This window comes from Coregonus clupeaformis, chromosome 20 (assembly GCF_020615455.1).
Source record: "Coregonus clupeaformis isolate EN_2021a chromosome 20, ASM2061545v1, whole genome shotgun sequence".
In the NCBI taxonomy this organism is placed as follows: domain Eukaryota; kingdom Metazoa; phylum Chordata; class Actinopteri; order Salmoniformes; family Salmonidae; genus Coregonus; species Coregonus clupeaformis.
In genome coordinates this window covers 62814642-62829481 of record NC_059211.1, presented here as the reverse complement: position 1 = coordinate 62829481, position 14840 = coordinate 62814642, and the positions used below count along the sequence as shown (strand labels likewise).

The 14840-nt window shown below is 45.1% G+C and overlaps 2 protein-coding genes across 3 annotated transcripts in view; both read left to right on the top strand.

Annotated features, from left to right (window-relative positions):
* Positions 1 to 439: 439 nt before the first annotated feature.
* On the top strand, positions 440 to 9553 carry LOC123481512 (cytochrome P450 11B, mitochondrial-like). Its single transcript, XM_045205841.1, is given in 14 exon segments — positions 440 to 697; positions 801 to 1226; positions 1708 to 1795; positions 2089 to 2306; positions 3959 to 4234; positions 4236 to 4460; positions 5112 to 5267; positions 5578 to 5792; positions 7450 to 7653; positions 7924 to 8105; positions 8305 to 8471; positions 8572 to 8650; positions 8920 to 9132; positions 9370 to 9553. Coding segments are annotated over 13 exon segments (2328 nt in total). The 5' UTR covers positions 440 to 697; positions 801 to 1032; the 3' UTR covers positions 9481 to 9553.
* Positions 9554 to 10012: 459 nt separating this feature from the next.
* Positions 10013 to 14840, top strand: part of LOC123481447 (pyruvate kinase PKM-like) — a 35547-nt gene continuing 30719 nt past the window's right edge. Inside the window, exon 1 of one of the 2 annotated variants that reach the window (XM_045205674.1) lies at positions 10013 to 10066. The gene's annotated coding sequence lies outside the window, so the exon portion shown is untranslated. Of the gene's footprint in view, positions 10067 to 10739; positions 10846 to 14840 lie in introns of those variants that run through there. The other variant, XM_045205673.1, reaches the window with a different exon arrangement.

The window sequence follows — 14840 nt, the reverse complement described above, 5'->3', positions numbered from 1 at the left end:
CCCCCGTTATCCTGATCACAGCTGGTTAAACCTGATCGAAGATCACTTTGTCTTTCTGCCTTCTAATGGTTGGAGATTGGGTATTGGGATTGCATAAACAGATCCCAGAACTGTGCTTAAGGCATCGTCTACTTAGAAGGCGCAAGGGATGGTAACTTGTTGGAACTTTTGCAAGGTAATAACACCCTGCCATCCTTTCTCTTTGTCACACAAGCAGACACTCACTAGAGAGTGTGTCTAACCCAACATGACATCAGCTAATGTGTCTCTAAGTCTTCTTCATACACTGGGTGCACTCCCTGATGCTGCTAACAAGATTCCCCTCGTTAAGTCCGTAAGGAGGTAATCTCAAGGGGTGGGTGGTGGGGGGGGGGTAATAGTAAAGAGGGAGGGGTATAGAGGATGAGGGGGGAATGAGTTGAATAGTAGATCCTCGGGGAGGAAAGCTGTCATTTGTACCTGAGAGGGCAAGAGAACACACCGCACAAAGAGTGGAGGAGAGCAGGAGAGGAGAGCAGGAAAGGAGGAGAGCAGGAAGAACTTTGTCTGTGGGGTTGCTCTTCTCATTGCCTTCAGTTGACCTCAAGGCTTTGTGGAACTGGACTATGGGACATGGTTAGGTACAGTATATGGTCTCTGGCTGAAGCTCTAAGGACTTTATGGGTGTTTGAGACTGGGGCCTACTGTGGATGTCTGGGTAAGGAAGCACTGGACTGGGCTTGTTGTGTGTGTGTCTCTCTGAATCGCTTCACCTGCTGTCTGGGTGTGTGTAAGCTCTAACTATGTCCTTGTCCTTGCAGGTACTGAGCCCCTGAGTCATCGTCTATGAATACACTGGCTGTCTGTACTTTAGTGAGTGTGTCCAAGCCAGCCAACCTCAAGGAGGAAGACGGTGGAGATACGCACAGACACAAACATATGTCCTACAGAACATGAATGAAAAAGGACACTCTTTGATGCTTCTGAGTGTGAAGTAACACACACACACACACGCACACACACACACATACACACACACACACACCCTGAGACATGGATACTATGGTGAAGCAGTCTCTGGCAGTGCCCATGAAGAAGCTGTCCAGCTGTGTGACAGGGGTGAAGGAGAGAGAGGTGTGGGCCAGGCGCAGGGCCAAGAGGGGGACAGGAGGAGTAAAGAGCACCCCTCCACGGATGGGACACACCCCTGTCATACGCTCATACCAAACTGACCTGGAGAAGGAGAGGTGAGTGACTGCAAACTTAACTAGAACATGACCACTGTGGTCAATGTGGAGATTAGAAACAAGACCATGAGGCGATTATGGATGAAAACTAGCTTGGTAACAGACAGATTGGGGGTTGGTTGTAATGGGTTTGAGAGCAGGAGAGTTGATTGTGGTGGGTTTGAGAGCAGGGGGGTTGGTTGTGATGGGTTTGAGAGCAGGGGAGTTGGTTGTGATGGGGTTGAGAGCAGGGGAGTTGGTTGTGATGGGGTTGAGAGCAGGGGGTTGGTTGTGATGGGGTTGAGAGCAGGGGAGTTGGTTGTGATGGGGTTGAGAGCAGGGGGGTTGGTTGTGATGGGGTTGAGAGCAGGGGGGTTGGTTGTAATGGGTTTGAGAGCAGGGGGGTTGGTTGTGATGGGGTTGAGAGCAGGGATGTATTTATGTTTGTGTGTGTGTCTATCTATGTGTTACATATGATGTGTCATTGTTGTGTTGATTCCAGGAAGCTGAGGGAAGCCCTGAACGCTCAGAAGCATGCAGAGAGAGCCGCCATGAGGGATCACTTCAGGAAGAAGTACCAGCTCTCCAAGGTTAGTGTGTTGCATTATCAGACCAAATTAAACCACTATCTCCTAGCCCCTAGCCTCTAGCCCCTAGCCTCTAGCCCCTAGCCCCATACCCATAACCCTTAAAGCAGTGCTTCTTCACAATTTATCTGTCTGACATCATCACAGTTCTGATACTGACAATGTTTCTTACTTCGGTGCTTTGAGACTGAAGTAAAAAATGGCAAGACTATATTTAAACTGTATTTTCTTATTTTTCCTCGTCACCCAACCCCTCTCTTCCCAACCCTCTTCCCAACCCTCTTCCCAACCCCTAGAGCTCCAAGGACACCAGCCACCTGAGTGCGGTTAGAGAGAAAGTGGCCCTCCCCCGTCAGCTGACTAAACTGATTCGTCCTGAGACCCCGACCAAGGACGATGGCTACAGCCTGCTGAGCGCCTTCCAAGGCCTCAGCTTCAACATGGGGATGCTTGGAGGCAAGCAGAGCAAGTCGCCCACTCCAATGTCAGTCAACGGAGAGGCCTGCAAAGTCATGTGATCAAAGAGAACATACTAGATACTACACAGAATCAACATGCAACATGCTAAAAACATATATCATGAAAAGTAACATTGCATTTTAATACAACGTCATCGAAGGCATCAAGGACACCTCCCTCAGATAACTATGTGGTTCTCTACATCTTTTTCCTCATTGTCTTCACTCTGTTTTTAATGTTTTCTTTACTATTCTTGTGTCTTATCTTTATTCTTGTATTATAAGACTACAGCTGCACTGGTTGTGTAGCAGCAGATTGGAAGGGCACACATTGGCAGACGACTTTGTCACAGTTGCACCTCTATCCCTTTATCTCCTTATCTGTCTTTATCGCTCTATTTTATATTTCTCTATCTCTCTCTCTCTCTTCACCTCTATTTCTCTCTCTTTCTCTCCACCTCTCTCTCTCTTCACCTCTATCTCTCTTCCCCCCTCTCCTCCCCTCTCTCTCTCTCTCTCTCTCTCTCTCTCTCTCTCTCTCTCTCTCTCTCTCTCCTCTCTCTCTCTCGCTCTCTCTCTCTCTCGCTCTCTCTCTCTGTCTCTCTTCACCCTCCTCTCACTCTCTCTCTACCCCCCTCTCTCCCCCTCTCTCTCTCTCTCTCTTTCGCTCTATCGCTCTTTAAATTCAATTCAATTTAAGGGCTTTATTGGCATGGGAAACATATGTTTACATTGCCAAAGCAAGTGAAACAGATATAAAACAAAAGTGAAATAAACAATAAAAATTTTACAGTGAACATTACACTCACAAAAGTTCCAAAAGAATAAAGACATTTAAAATGTCATATTATGTCTATATACAGTGTTATAATGATGTGCAAATAGTTAATGTACAAAAAGGAGAATAAATAAACATAAATATGGGTTGTATTTACAATGGTGTTTGTTCTTCACTGGTTGCCCTTTTCTTGTGGCAACAGGTCACAAAGCTTGCTGCTGTGATGGCACTCTGTGGTATTTCACCCAACAGATATGGGAGTTTATCAAAATTGGATTTGTTTTCTCTCTCTCTCTCTCTCTCTCTCTCTCTCTCTCTCTCTCTTTCTCTATCTCTCTCTCTCCCTGAGTTATCTGCTGATCAGACTGTTGACAATAGAGCCAGGCTGTGAGGATGACTCGTCAGGGGAAATGACGTCATCTCTGTGTCACTGATAGTAGGACATGGCTGTCACTGTTACTATTTGCATAGAACTGGACTGGACCATACAGGAACTAACTGGATGAAACTGGATTGGACCTGTTTCAGATCATTAGGCCCATTTGGGGCCCACACACAGGGAAGGAACCCTAACAAGATAATAACCTGAAGTGTCATATTCACATTTACTTCAGTTTTCAGTTCCTAGTTCCCAAATATTTGTCTTGTTACTCTTTGTTTTGTACATAACCTTTGACTTTTGTGGTATATAAGTCAAACGCTGTCCTTATTATGTTTTTACGTACAAACTGTTAATAAAGACTAGTTTGGTACTGACATACTACAGAGATGTGTGTGTGTGTGTGACTATGTGTGTGTGTCAGTGTGTGTGTGCGTGTCTGTGTGTGACTATCTGTGTGTGTGTTCATCCTATGCCATCCTGACTTTTGGGTTGTGTTGTGTTTCTCTTGAACTTTGACCTTCTAAGACATAAATCATCACCTCTATCAGCTCTATGAGAGATGGAGGACAAACAGGGGAAGGAGGAGAGGAAAGGAGGGCGGGATGGAAGGATGGAGCAATAATTGAGAAGAAAAAACCTAATTTGCGTTGTAGAGAATGGAGAGTAGCGGAGCGGTGTGGTGAAGCCTGTGAGAGTCTGAGAGTGTCATCTCTACCTCAGACCATGTGGAGTGTATCTGTGCGTCCATCCGCGTTCGAGGGGATACAGGGGATGTGTGTGTCCGTGCGTCCATCAGCGTGTGCGAGGATTCAGAGGGGGATGTGTGTGTCCGGCGGGGACAATGGCAGGGCGCGGTGTGGAGGGGGTAACCCCAGCCAGAGGGGGTCCTGCGGGGAGGGGTGTAGGTGGAGGGGTGAGGCGGTTTGAGGAGATCCCCCACACGGGCAGAAGTGGCTGGCTCAACCTGGTGAAGTTCTGGAAAGAAGATAGATTCAAACTATTACACAAACACATGGAGAGGACATTCAACACCCTCGGACCCATTTACAGGTACCTGTGTGTGTGCATGTGTGCTTCTGTGTGCGTGTGCGTGCGTGGGTGTGTTTGTATGAACGTGTGTGTGGAGTCCTACCAGCTCTCACAGTCTCACATCAGAATTAGATGTTCATCCATATTTCTCAAACGTCAAATTTCAAAGTTGTTCCAAACATCAAATTTCTACGTTTATAAGGTTAAGTTAAGGCATTAACTCCACATTTTTAAGGTTAGGGTTAAGTTCAGGCATTAACTCCAAATTCTTAAGGTTGGGCATTAACTCCAAATGGTTAAGGTAAGGGTTAAGGTTTGGGATAGGCTTAAAACAAAAATATCAAAAACAACTTTCTATTGCTGGATTTGAACCTGCAACCTTTGGAATCAAAAGGCAGACGCTTACACCCATCCACCATCCTCATCCACAACTACCTAATAAAATGGAAACCTACTTGAAGCTAACAGCACTCACTGTTGCCCCTGGTGTCCAGTTTCCACATCATCTCCTGACGTCCTCAGACATGGATGGATGTCGAATACTGACTTGCATCATGGGTGACCTGGCTGGTGGAGCCAGGTGTCCATCTACAGGTTCTTGTGCTAGGGTGTGTTTGTGTGTGTGTGTGTGCTGTCATGTTTCATGTACTGTGTCTGGTGTGTCTCCACCAGGGAGCGTCTGGGCACCCAGAGCACTGTGAATATCCTGCTGCCGTCTGACATCAGCGAGCTGTTCCGCTCTGAGGGCCTTCACCCCAGACGCATGACCCTGCAGCCATGGGCCACACACAGAGAGACACGGCAGCACAGCAAGGGAGTCTTCCTCAAGTACATACCTGTGTGTGTGTGTGAGAGAGAGAGAGAGAGAGAGAGAGAGAGAGAGAGAGAGAGAGAGAGAGAGAGAGAGACGAGAGAGAGTGCAGAGAGAGAGAGCGAGAGAGAGAGCGCAAGAGAGAGAGAGAGAGAGAGAGAGAGAGAGAGAGAGAGAGAGAGAGAGTGCGAGAGAGAGAGAGCGCGAGAGAGAGAGAGAGAGAGAGAGAGAGAGAGAGAGAGAGAGAGAGAGAGAGAGTTTGTCAGAGTGTATGGAGGGTGGGAATATTGTCAGTAATTTGATGGTGGTCCTCCTCTCTACCACCAGGAATGGGGCAGAGTGGCGTTCCGACCGTCTCCTGCTCAACAGGGAGGTGATGATGGCTCCTGCTGTACGCCGCTTCCTGCCCCTCCTAGACGAGGTAGCGAGGGATTTCTGCCGTATGCTGGCGACCCGGGTGGAGAAAGAGGGAGGAGGGGAGGAGGGGAGGTGCAGCCTGACCTTCGACCCCAGCCCTGACCTCTTCCGCTTCGCACTGGAAGGTTGTTGTCTTCTTTCACATTTTCCTTTTTCATAGAAGTCCTGATTTGATGTATATGTGTGTTGGTGTGGATGTGTGTTGGTGTGGATGTATGTTGGTGTGTATGTGTGTTGGTGTGTATGTGTGTTGGTGTGTATGTGTGTTGGTGTGGATGTGTGTTGGTGTGGATGTGTGTTGGTGTGTATGTGTGTTGGTGTGGATGTGTGTTGGTGTGGATGTGTGTTGGTGTGGATGTGTGTTGGTGTGGATGTGTGTTGGTGTGGATGTGTGTGTGTGGATGTGTGTTGGTGTGGATGTGTGTGTGTGTGGATGTGTGTGTGTGGATGTGTGTTGCTGTGGATGTGTGTTGGTGTGGATGTGTGTGTAACTGTACATGCTCATGTGTTTGTTTACCTGTGTGTGTGGAGTACAGCAGCCTGCAGTGGTACACAATGTGTGTACTGTGTCTGCATGTTGGAGTGATTGAACTTCAACTCCTACAGTAGGTGTATGAATGTCAGTCATGTTTAATTAACGTAACTGACTCGTCCTCAGGTCTCCCTCTGAGATCTGTGCTGTGTCTTGAGTCTTAGAGACTGACACAGTTTGTGACAGGAGCCTTCCTAGAGCTGCTGATAAGATCAATGGAAATAAGAACATACAGTATATCAAATAGGATCAAAAGATCTCTCTCTCTACCTCCCTCTTTCTCTTTGTTTTTCCTCTCTTTCTCACTCCATCTCTCCCTCTCTATTTTACTTTCACTCTGTCTCTCTCTCTCTCTCTCTCTCTCTCTCTCTCTCTCTCTCTCTCTCTCTCTCTCTCTCTCTCTCTCTCTCTCTCTCTCTCTATCTCTCGCATCAATGATCTCTCATCAACATTCTCTTACCCATAGGCCTTTAGGGCACATCCTAGGAAATGAGAGAACATCAATATAAATATAGATGTAGAAGTAAATGTTTTAATATAGCCTGTTAGAGATTATCTGGAAGCCATGTGCATTCTCTCACCAGGCTCTGACTCTTTGAGAGCAGCTTTGATGTGCCTGTCTGGAATGTGACACATTAGTGTGTGTGTGTGTGTGTGTGTGTGTGTGTGTGTGCGTGCGTGCGTGCGTGTGTGCATGTATTTGTGGGGGGATAATTATTTTAGAATTGCATTGGCTCTCTCCTCAATTGGCTCACTCCACACACAGCCTTAGGGAGAGTTTGCGGCGCCATTGCGGTTTGACCCAAAAAACATTATGATGCTCTTAGACAGCATCCCATAATTCCATGACAGTTAGACAGGCCAGCTGCTAAGCTACATCAGAGAGATAGAAGGAAACTGTATCCCTGTGACTGACGTGGCTCTAATGTAGAACTAACACGTCTGGGGGATGGATGTCACATGATGGATGTACTGTCTGTCTGTTTGTCTGTATGTTAGGTGATCCAAGAGGAAGGTATCTAAATATCGTCCAGGGTAGAAATGGAAGATACAGTAGAGTCGACCACTGATGAGTACATCAGATAAACTGTATGGAAGGGGGGGAGTCTGAAGTTAATATCTATCTTCACTTTCTTTCTTTTCTACCTTTCTCAATTCTCAATTCTCAATTCTCAATTCTCTCTCTCTCTCTCTCTCTCTCTCTCTCTCTCTCTCTCTCTCTCTCTCTCTCCCTCCCTCTCTCTTTCCAGCCAGTTGTCATGTCCTGTATGGAGAGCGTATCGGCCTCTTCTCCACCTCTCCCTCCCAGGAGTCTCAGAAGTTTATTTTTGCAGTTGAGAGAATGTTGGCCACTACCCCTCCTCTCCTCTACCTGCCCCCCCGTCTACTGTGGCGCCTGGGCGCCTCCCTCTGGACACAACACGCCACTGCATGGGACCACATCTTCAGCCATGGTGAGACAGACACATAAAAGACAATCATCCCAAAAAGGATAGAATAAAACAATGATAAATTAATGAAAATAATGATAACACTTCTTCCCTCATTCCCTACCATTCCTTTTCCTCCTGCGCTCTCCTTCTCTGCTCTCAACCCCTCTCCTTCTCTTCTCTCAACACCTCTCCCACCTGTTGAACTGACTCATCTCCCTCATTCTCTCTCCCTCACTGCTGTCCCCCTCTCCTTCCCCCTTTCACTGTCCTGTTCCCCTTTCCTACCCCCAGCCGAGACGAGGATCCAGAGAGGGGTCCAGCGTCTGCGCTCCACCCAGGCTGCAGGAGGTGGCAGTGGGGGTAAAGAGGGAGAGTTCACAGGGATCCTGGGTCAGCTGATGGATAAAGGACAGTTGTCTCTGGAGCTCATCAGAGCCAACATCACTGAACTCATGGCTGGGGGAGTCGACACGGTGAGTGTATGTGTGGTATGTGTGTGTGTCTGAAGCTCAGAGTCTGCTCAGAGTGTGTGTGTGTGTTTGATGTGTGTTAACAGAATGTGTATTACACCACTTTTATCTTGGAATGTGAAATTAGTATATATATGTGTGTGTGTGTGTGTGTGTGTGTGTGTGTGTGTGTGTGTGTGTGTGTGTGTGTGTGTGTCCTCAGACGGCGGTGCCCCTGCAGTTTGCCCTGTATGAGTTGGGTCGTAACCCGGCAGTGCAGGAACAGGTCAGAGGTCAGGTGCGGGCAGCGTGGGCAAGAGCCGGCGGTGACGCCCACATGGCCCTGCAGGGGGCGCCACTACTGAAGGGACTCATCAAGGAGACCCTCAGGTACAGATAATGTCTGCATTCATTTTAGAGGTCAATATATTTCAGTTTTATAGTTATTTGTAATCTGTACATGTCTGTCTGTGTGTGTTGTGTGTTAAAGGTTATATCCAGTAGGAATCACTGTCCAGAGATATCCAGTCAGAGACATCGTCATCCAGAACTACCACATACCTGCTGGGGTGAGAGATCAGTCTCTGACACACACACACACACACACACACACACACACACACACACACACACACATACACACACAAACACACACACACTCACACAAACTAACTCACTAATCCACACTTGAACATGATGCATATAGCAGTGACATTAATCCTCTCTCTCATGTCTCCTCAATCTCTCTCTCTCTCTCTCTCTCTCTCTCTCTCTCTCTCTCTCTCTCTCTCTTCTCTTCCTCTCATTCCCCTTTCTCTCTCCCCCCTCTCTGTCTCAGACATGTGTCCAGGCGTGTCTGTATCCTCTGGGGAGGAGTCGAGACGTGTTTCAGGATCCGGAGTGTTTTGACCCTCGTCGCTGGGGGGCTCAGGAGTCTGGAGAGGGGGCCGCAAGGGGTGGAGGGTTCCGCTCCCTGGCGTTTGGGTTCGGGGCCAGGCAGTGTGTCGGCAGGAGGATCGCTGAGAATGAGATGCAGCTGCTACTGATGCACGTGAGTGAAGGAGGGATGGGGGTTTGACAGAGAGGGACATGGGAAAGAAAAGGAAATGGGGAAAAGGAAGAGAGGGATGTTAAAATGAAGAGAACGGTGTGAGAAGGAAAGACATTATGAGAGCGAAGAAGTGAAGTCTGGAGAAGATTAGTTGAATCTATGCTAATGAGTCCCCCTCTCTCCTTCGCCTCCCACCTTTCTACCCATCATTTTCTATCCCTCTCTCCCTCTCTGTAGATCCTGTTGAGTTTCCGTCTCAGTGTGTCGTCTTCAGAGGAGCTCAGCACTAAATACACCCTCATCCTCCAGCCTGAAACCCCACCACGCATCACCTTCAGCACTCTCTGACACACACCCACAAACACACACACACACATACACACACACACACACACACACACACACACACACACACACACACACACACACACACACACACACACACACACACACACACACACACACACACACACACACACACACACACACCAATCGTTTAACCAACCAAACAAATCAACAAATTATTTAATCAATCCATAATACCAGGTAATCCTCAATGAACTCACCAACACCCTCACCATATGGTCCACATGAAAACATCAAATAATAATAAACTCCTATTTTTGGCCAATGAAAATGCCAGTATTTTCTTGTAAATTTTTTTTAAGACGTTGATTAAGGCTTGTTGCAGCGGGATAGATATACTTAGACATGAAGAAGATTAACTAATTTCACTCTCCCGAATTCAAATGGCTTTCTCCCCTCTAAAGCCGCAAACAATTACCAGAGATAATCGATGGTGTCCACAAGATGGCGGTAAAACCCACAGCTAAACTTCATAAAAAACGGATTGAAATGATTATTTTGTGAACCTGAGCCAATGCGCGTCTCCACATCCTCAAACTTTTCTTCGTTGCTGCTGCCTGAAACTCAGGTTGGTGTTCTTCTTCTTCTAGATACATATTTTAATTTTAGCCATTGAGTCTCTCTCTGTTTAAATGTTTTTAAAAAACAATTACAACGATTAGAATTCAGGAATATATTTGTCATTCGTTGTGAATGCATGCTGTTACAATAATTAGCAGAATCGCACAATCCCTGCAACCATTCAAAGTAAGTAAGTAAAAAAAATAATAATACTCTGCCAGAGCTCTGCCAAGTTTAGGCTACTAAACTGAACTGTCCGCCAATTTTTTCTTCTTCAAAGGCCATGATGACACATTGTTGACATACTGCTCAAAGGAAAGGAAATTATTATGACAGTTTTGGTCAGTTTTAGTTTTATTAGTTCTATAACATTCTGTTCACGCCCATTCCTTGGCAAACTCACTGGACGAAAATGTCATAATAGTCAGTTAATTGTTTGGTGTTGCATCAAATCTATTGCAAAACAGGTTTGAGATAAATTGGTTGATATGTGATGAAACTGAAACCTCAGTAATAATTGTTATGTAACCCTTTAATTACAGGCCATCCTGTAAAATACTAATTTAGGTCACTTGAAGAATGAAGTCAGTACTGAAATGATGGCTAATATAGTAGGACTAGGACTTGATGCCAAAGGCTGTGTTGTATCTAAATGTGCTCTCTGTCATGTATTTTGACAGGGTGTTATGTCACATTAAGTGTGTGCTGTATGTATCTAGCTGTGTTCAGGAGTCCAGGGGAGTGGCTTCACAGTGTACATTCTCTCCAGTCAACTCCAGCACAAAGGTCTGTTTGTGTTCTGGCTACTGATTTACACCCTCTGTCTGTTGGCTTTCAGGGTAGCTACACAAGTGTGTGTGCATGTGTGTGGGCGTGCGGACGTGTTTAACTATACTTGTGGGGATCAGAAGTTCCCACAAGAATAGTAAACAAACTAAGTGAAATGCAGTGGCGATTTTAGCATGTAATCTTGGTGGGGCAATCTCCCCAATTGTTTTTTTAATGCATGCCAGCAAAGGCACTACACAACACAACACTAAACAATACATTAATTGCACTATAACGGTGACAAACGGTGCCCACAAACTGTTAGGGCCTACATAAAGCTTTCCCAACAGCAGAGCTTTCTTTTCAGCACCATGGAGTGAATCCTTACCAGCACTACACCTGGCTATCAGCGGAGCCTTGACTGGCAGCGAAACAGTTCAATTGGACTCATTTATTGCTTAAAAAAAAACCATAGCTGATATGGCTGACTTGCTTAAACAAATGTGGTTTCTACTGACAATTGAGATGTACAAACTATGGCATAAGGGGACGACGAGCGGATAAGACGCAATCCGTAATTTTGATTAAGACATTAATGAGCGAGCTAGGACGGACGTAGTCAATATAACTATTTGTTCAGCAATTTTGAAATGTACAGCGACAGAATTCAGAACATGGGCCGTTCTGACAGTATTCTCCTTGTACACCAAGTCAGAACAGTAGGATAAATAAAGGGGGCATATAAGCAGACAATGAAAACTCTTACAATATTCAATGATTACATTTCTCTAAAACAGGCTATAGGCTACATGTGCACCACCAAGTCAGAACAGTAGGCTAAGTTATGAGGGGGAAAGGGACCAAATTATTAGGGTGAGGCACATGGGCTGCTAACAGCTTACTACACAACATACACTTAGTATACATATCTCCCTGGCATATTACATAATTTATGCAGCAGCATACAATACATTTTTGGACTCACCTTGTTGTGCTGTGCTCACTTGAACAGGAAGGTGGCGCGGCGGTCCTTGTGGGCAAATTTTGTCATCAAAGTCTGGCATTTTCTGGGTTGAATCATGATGTCAGTGATCTTCAGGTCGGAGCTCTAGAAAGATGCCCGAGTTCTCTACTTGGAATTCCGAGTTGGATGACCATTCAAAACGTATTTTCCCAGTCGGAGCTTGTTTTGAACTCACTGAAGTTTGAGATTTCCCAGTTCTGAGTTTCCAGTTGTTTTGAACGCGGCAGACATCATGCTGGATTGACAGCATGGCCAATGTATTCAACATTTTCTGGCCCATGGTGTTGAATGTTTATCCTCTTAAGCTTGGAAAAGAGACCCTTAAACTCAGACATGGACCACACACCCTCTCCACTGAATAGCAGGCTAGTGATTGCTTTGCAACACTTGCAGTTAGCCACTGACTCCTTCCAAACCACTCAATGTTGAATTTGCGATTTCCAACTTATTGTGTACTCTTTATGTCCAATGGCCGATGAGCACTGATACGTTTTATCTATAATTTCTCTTCATATGACAAGGATTGAAAAAGATTTGCCAGTAGATTGTCGACGTGATTCATGATGATGACTGCTTGTCTAGCTTGCTAGCTAAGATTTTGAAAGTATGATGTTGACATGATCAGTCCAATCAAAGCTACGGTAGATATAACGTGATTTGACATCATTTTATCTGTGGCCAATGACCTTGAGCCTTCTTGGATGGGCACTTATAATGTAACTCTATGGCCCAAGGGGCTTGAATTTTTTTGCTCTCCCCATAGATTTTGCGGTGACATAGTGTCCCTATGAGTGACAGAATACTGATCCAATCACGGCGCAACTAGAGAACATTACAAACCCCTACGCTCCATACTCCCCACCACAGAAAGCACTGAGCTAGGCTGAAACACCTGCATTTTGGAGCTGCCTTACTCAAGAAAGCAAAAAAAAGACCATGTTTGTATGCAGCTTTATTAACTCTATTATTATTTGTTTTACATTGTTTGCAAACTGATATGTGACACGTATTAATGCCAAAATAACATGCAAAACAGGCAAAAATAAATACAAAATAATGAATGATGGGTCGCCACTGGTCAAATGCTATTTCTAGGGGGTTTGGGTTAAGCTAGAATTAGTGTTAGGGTTAGAATGAGGTTTAGAGTTAGGAGTTAGGGTTAGTTTTAGGGTTAGGAGTTAGGTTTAGGGTTAGGGTTAAGGTTAGGGTTAGGAGTTAGGTTTAGGGTTAGGGTTAAGGTTAAGGTTAAGGTTAGGGTTAGGGTTAAGGTTAAGGTTTAGGGTTAAGGTTAGGGTTAGGAGTTAGGTTTAGGTTTAGGGTTAGGGTTAAGGTTAGGGTTAAGATTTAGGGTTAGGGAAAATAGGATTTTGAATGGTTATAAATTGTATGTCCCCTAGTGCTAAGCGATTAACTGAAATGTTGGTTATTTTTTGGTTTTTAAACAACTGACCGACGTTGGTTAAATTATTTGAATTACATTTCGTTCTGTTTTTTTCTGTGAGCTCGAAGCTCAGTTTCTGTAGAGATCAATCAGATAAAGCCCAAACTGTGCGATGTAGTAGGGGGTTGTAATTTCCAACAGGGCAATATTCTACATAGTTTAGTGCAGAAAATGTGGTAATCACCTACAATGACCATAATCCATTGCGCACCCGCTTACTTGTCTGTGTGGAGAAGACATGGAGACCTCCTTGTCAGAGACAGAGAGAAGAGAGAACGGGCGATCAAGAGTGATAGAAAGCAGTTGCTTCGCCAGGTATCTCTACCTGAAAATACATGATCTAAGTGATTGATAGTTGGTATTCAGCAGTCATAAAAGCACACCTTATTTACTTTGAAGAACTACTAAAATAGTGATTTAGTCAGACAGCATAGGCAGCAGCTCTATAGAGATGAGATGATGACTTGGAATGAAATAATAAAGTCATCAAATAAAATAAATATTTTACTAATGTAAAGTAATGTGAATAAATGATGGTTAATAAGTGTAAGTGATAAGCAGTAATGGGCAGTCACTACCATCATGGGACTTTTATTAATTGTTTTATTCTGTGTTGTTACAGTATTCAACACACATAATGCACAGTGCATTTAATGTCTTAAAAAAAAAATAGAAAACTGTGATTATTTTTAAATAATGAACCGAAACCAAACTGACCTCAAAAAGCACTATTCGCTCAGCACTTGTGTCCCCACAAGGTTAGTTAAACAAAACTGAGTGCGTGTGTGTGTGTTAAATTAGTGCGTGTGTGTGCGTGCGTGACTTGACCCAAGTCCAGATTTCCCTTCCTGGCTACCCATGTTGGTTTACAATGAGCTTTACATGTAAAAAGACACAGTACAGTATAATGTCTGTGAACGGTATCCTGCTCTATTGACCCAGCCTATCTACTGTCTTCAGTCCTAGTTCGGCAAAACACGGCAAAACACATTCACAATCACACATACAGCATCTGTGAGAGTCAAGCTGCAGGACTGCAAGTCAACAACCATGAACTCACCAGGTTCAGTCACAGTCACTAGGATCTGTGTATGGGCCAGAGATGCATAATGTTATTGACACAGTCATTATTTAGTAATCTTGGCACCTAGAGAGCTAGGAGGAACACATTGGCAGACCTGTATTACAAGACTCTCATGACATCAACACTGACATTCAGAAGTTTAGAAGAGATGACAAAGAGATGACAAAGAAGTGTAGCACCTAACCCTGACCTTAACCATCACGTAACCCCCTAACCCTGACCTTAACCATCACCGTAACCCCCTAACCCTGACCTTAACCATCACCATAACCCCCTAACCCTGACCCTGACCTTAACCCTGACCATAACCCAAACCTAACCCTGACCTTAACCTTGACCGTAACCCCCTAACCCTAACCCTAACCGTAACCCTGACCGTAACCCCCTAACCCTGACCTTAACCCTGACCGTAACCCCCTATCCCTGACCGTAACCGTAACCCTGACCGTAACCCTGACCATAAC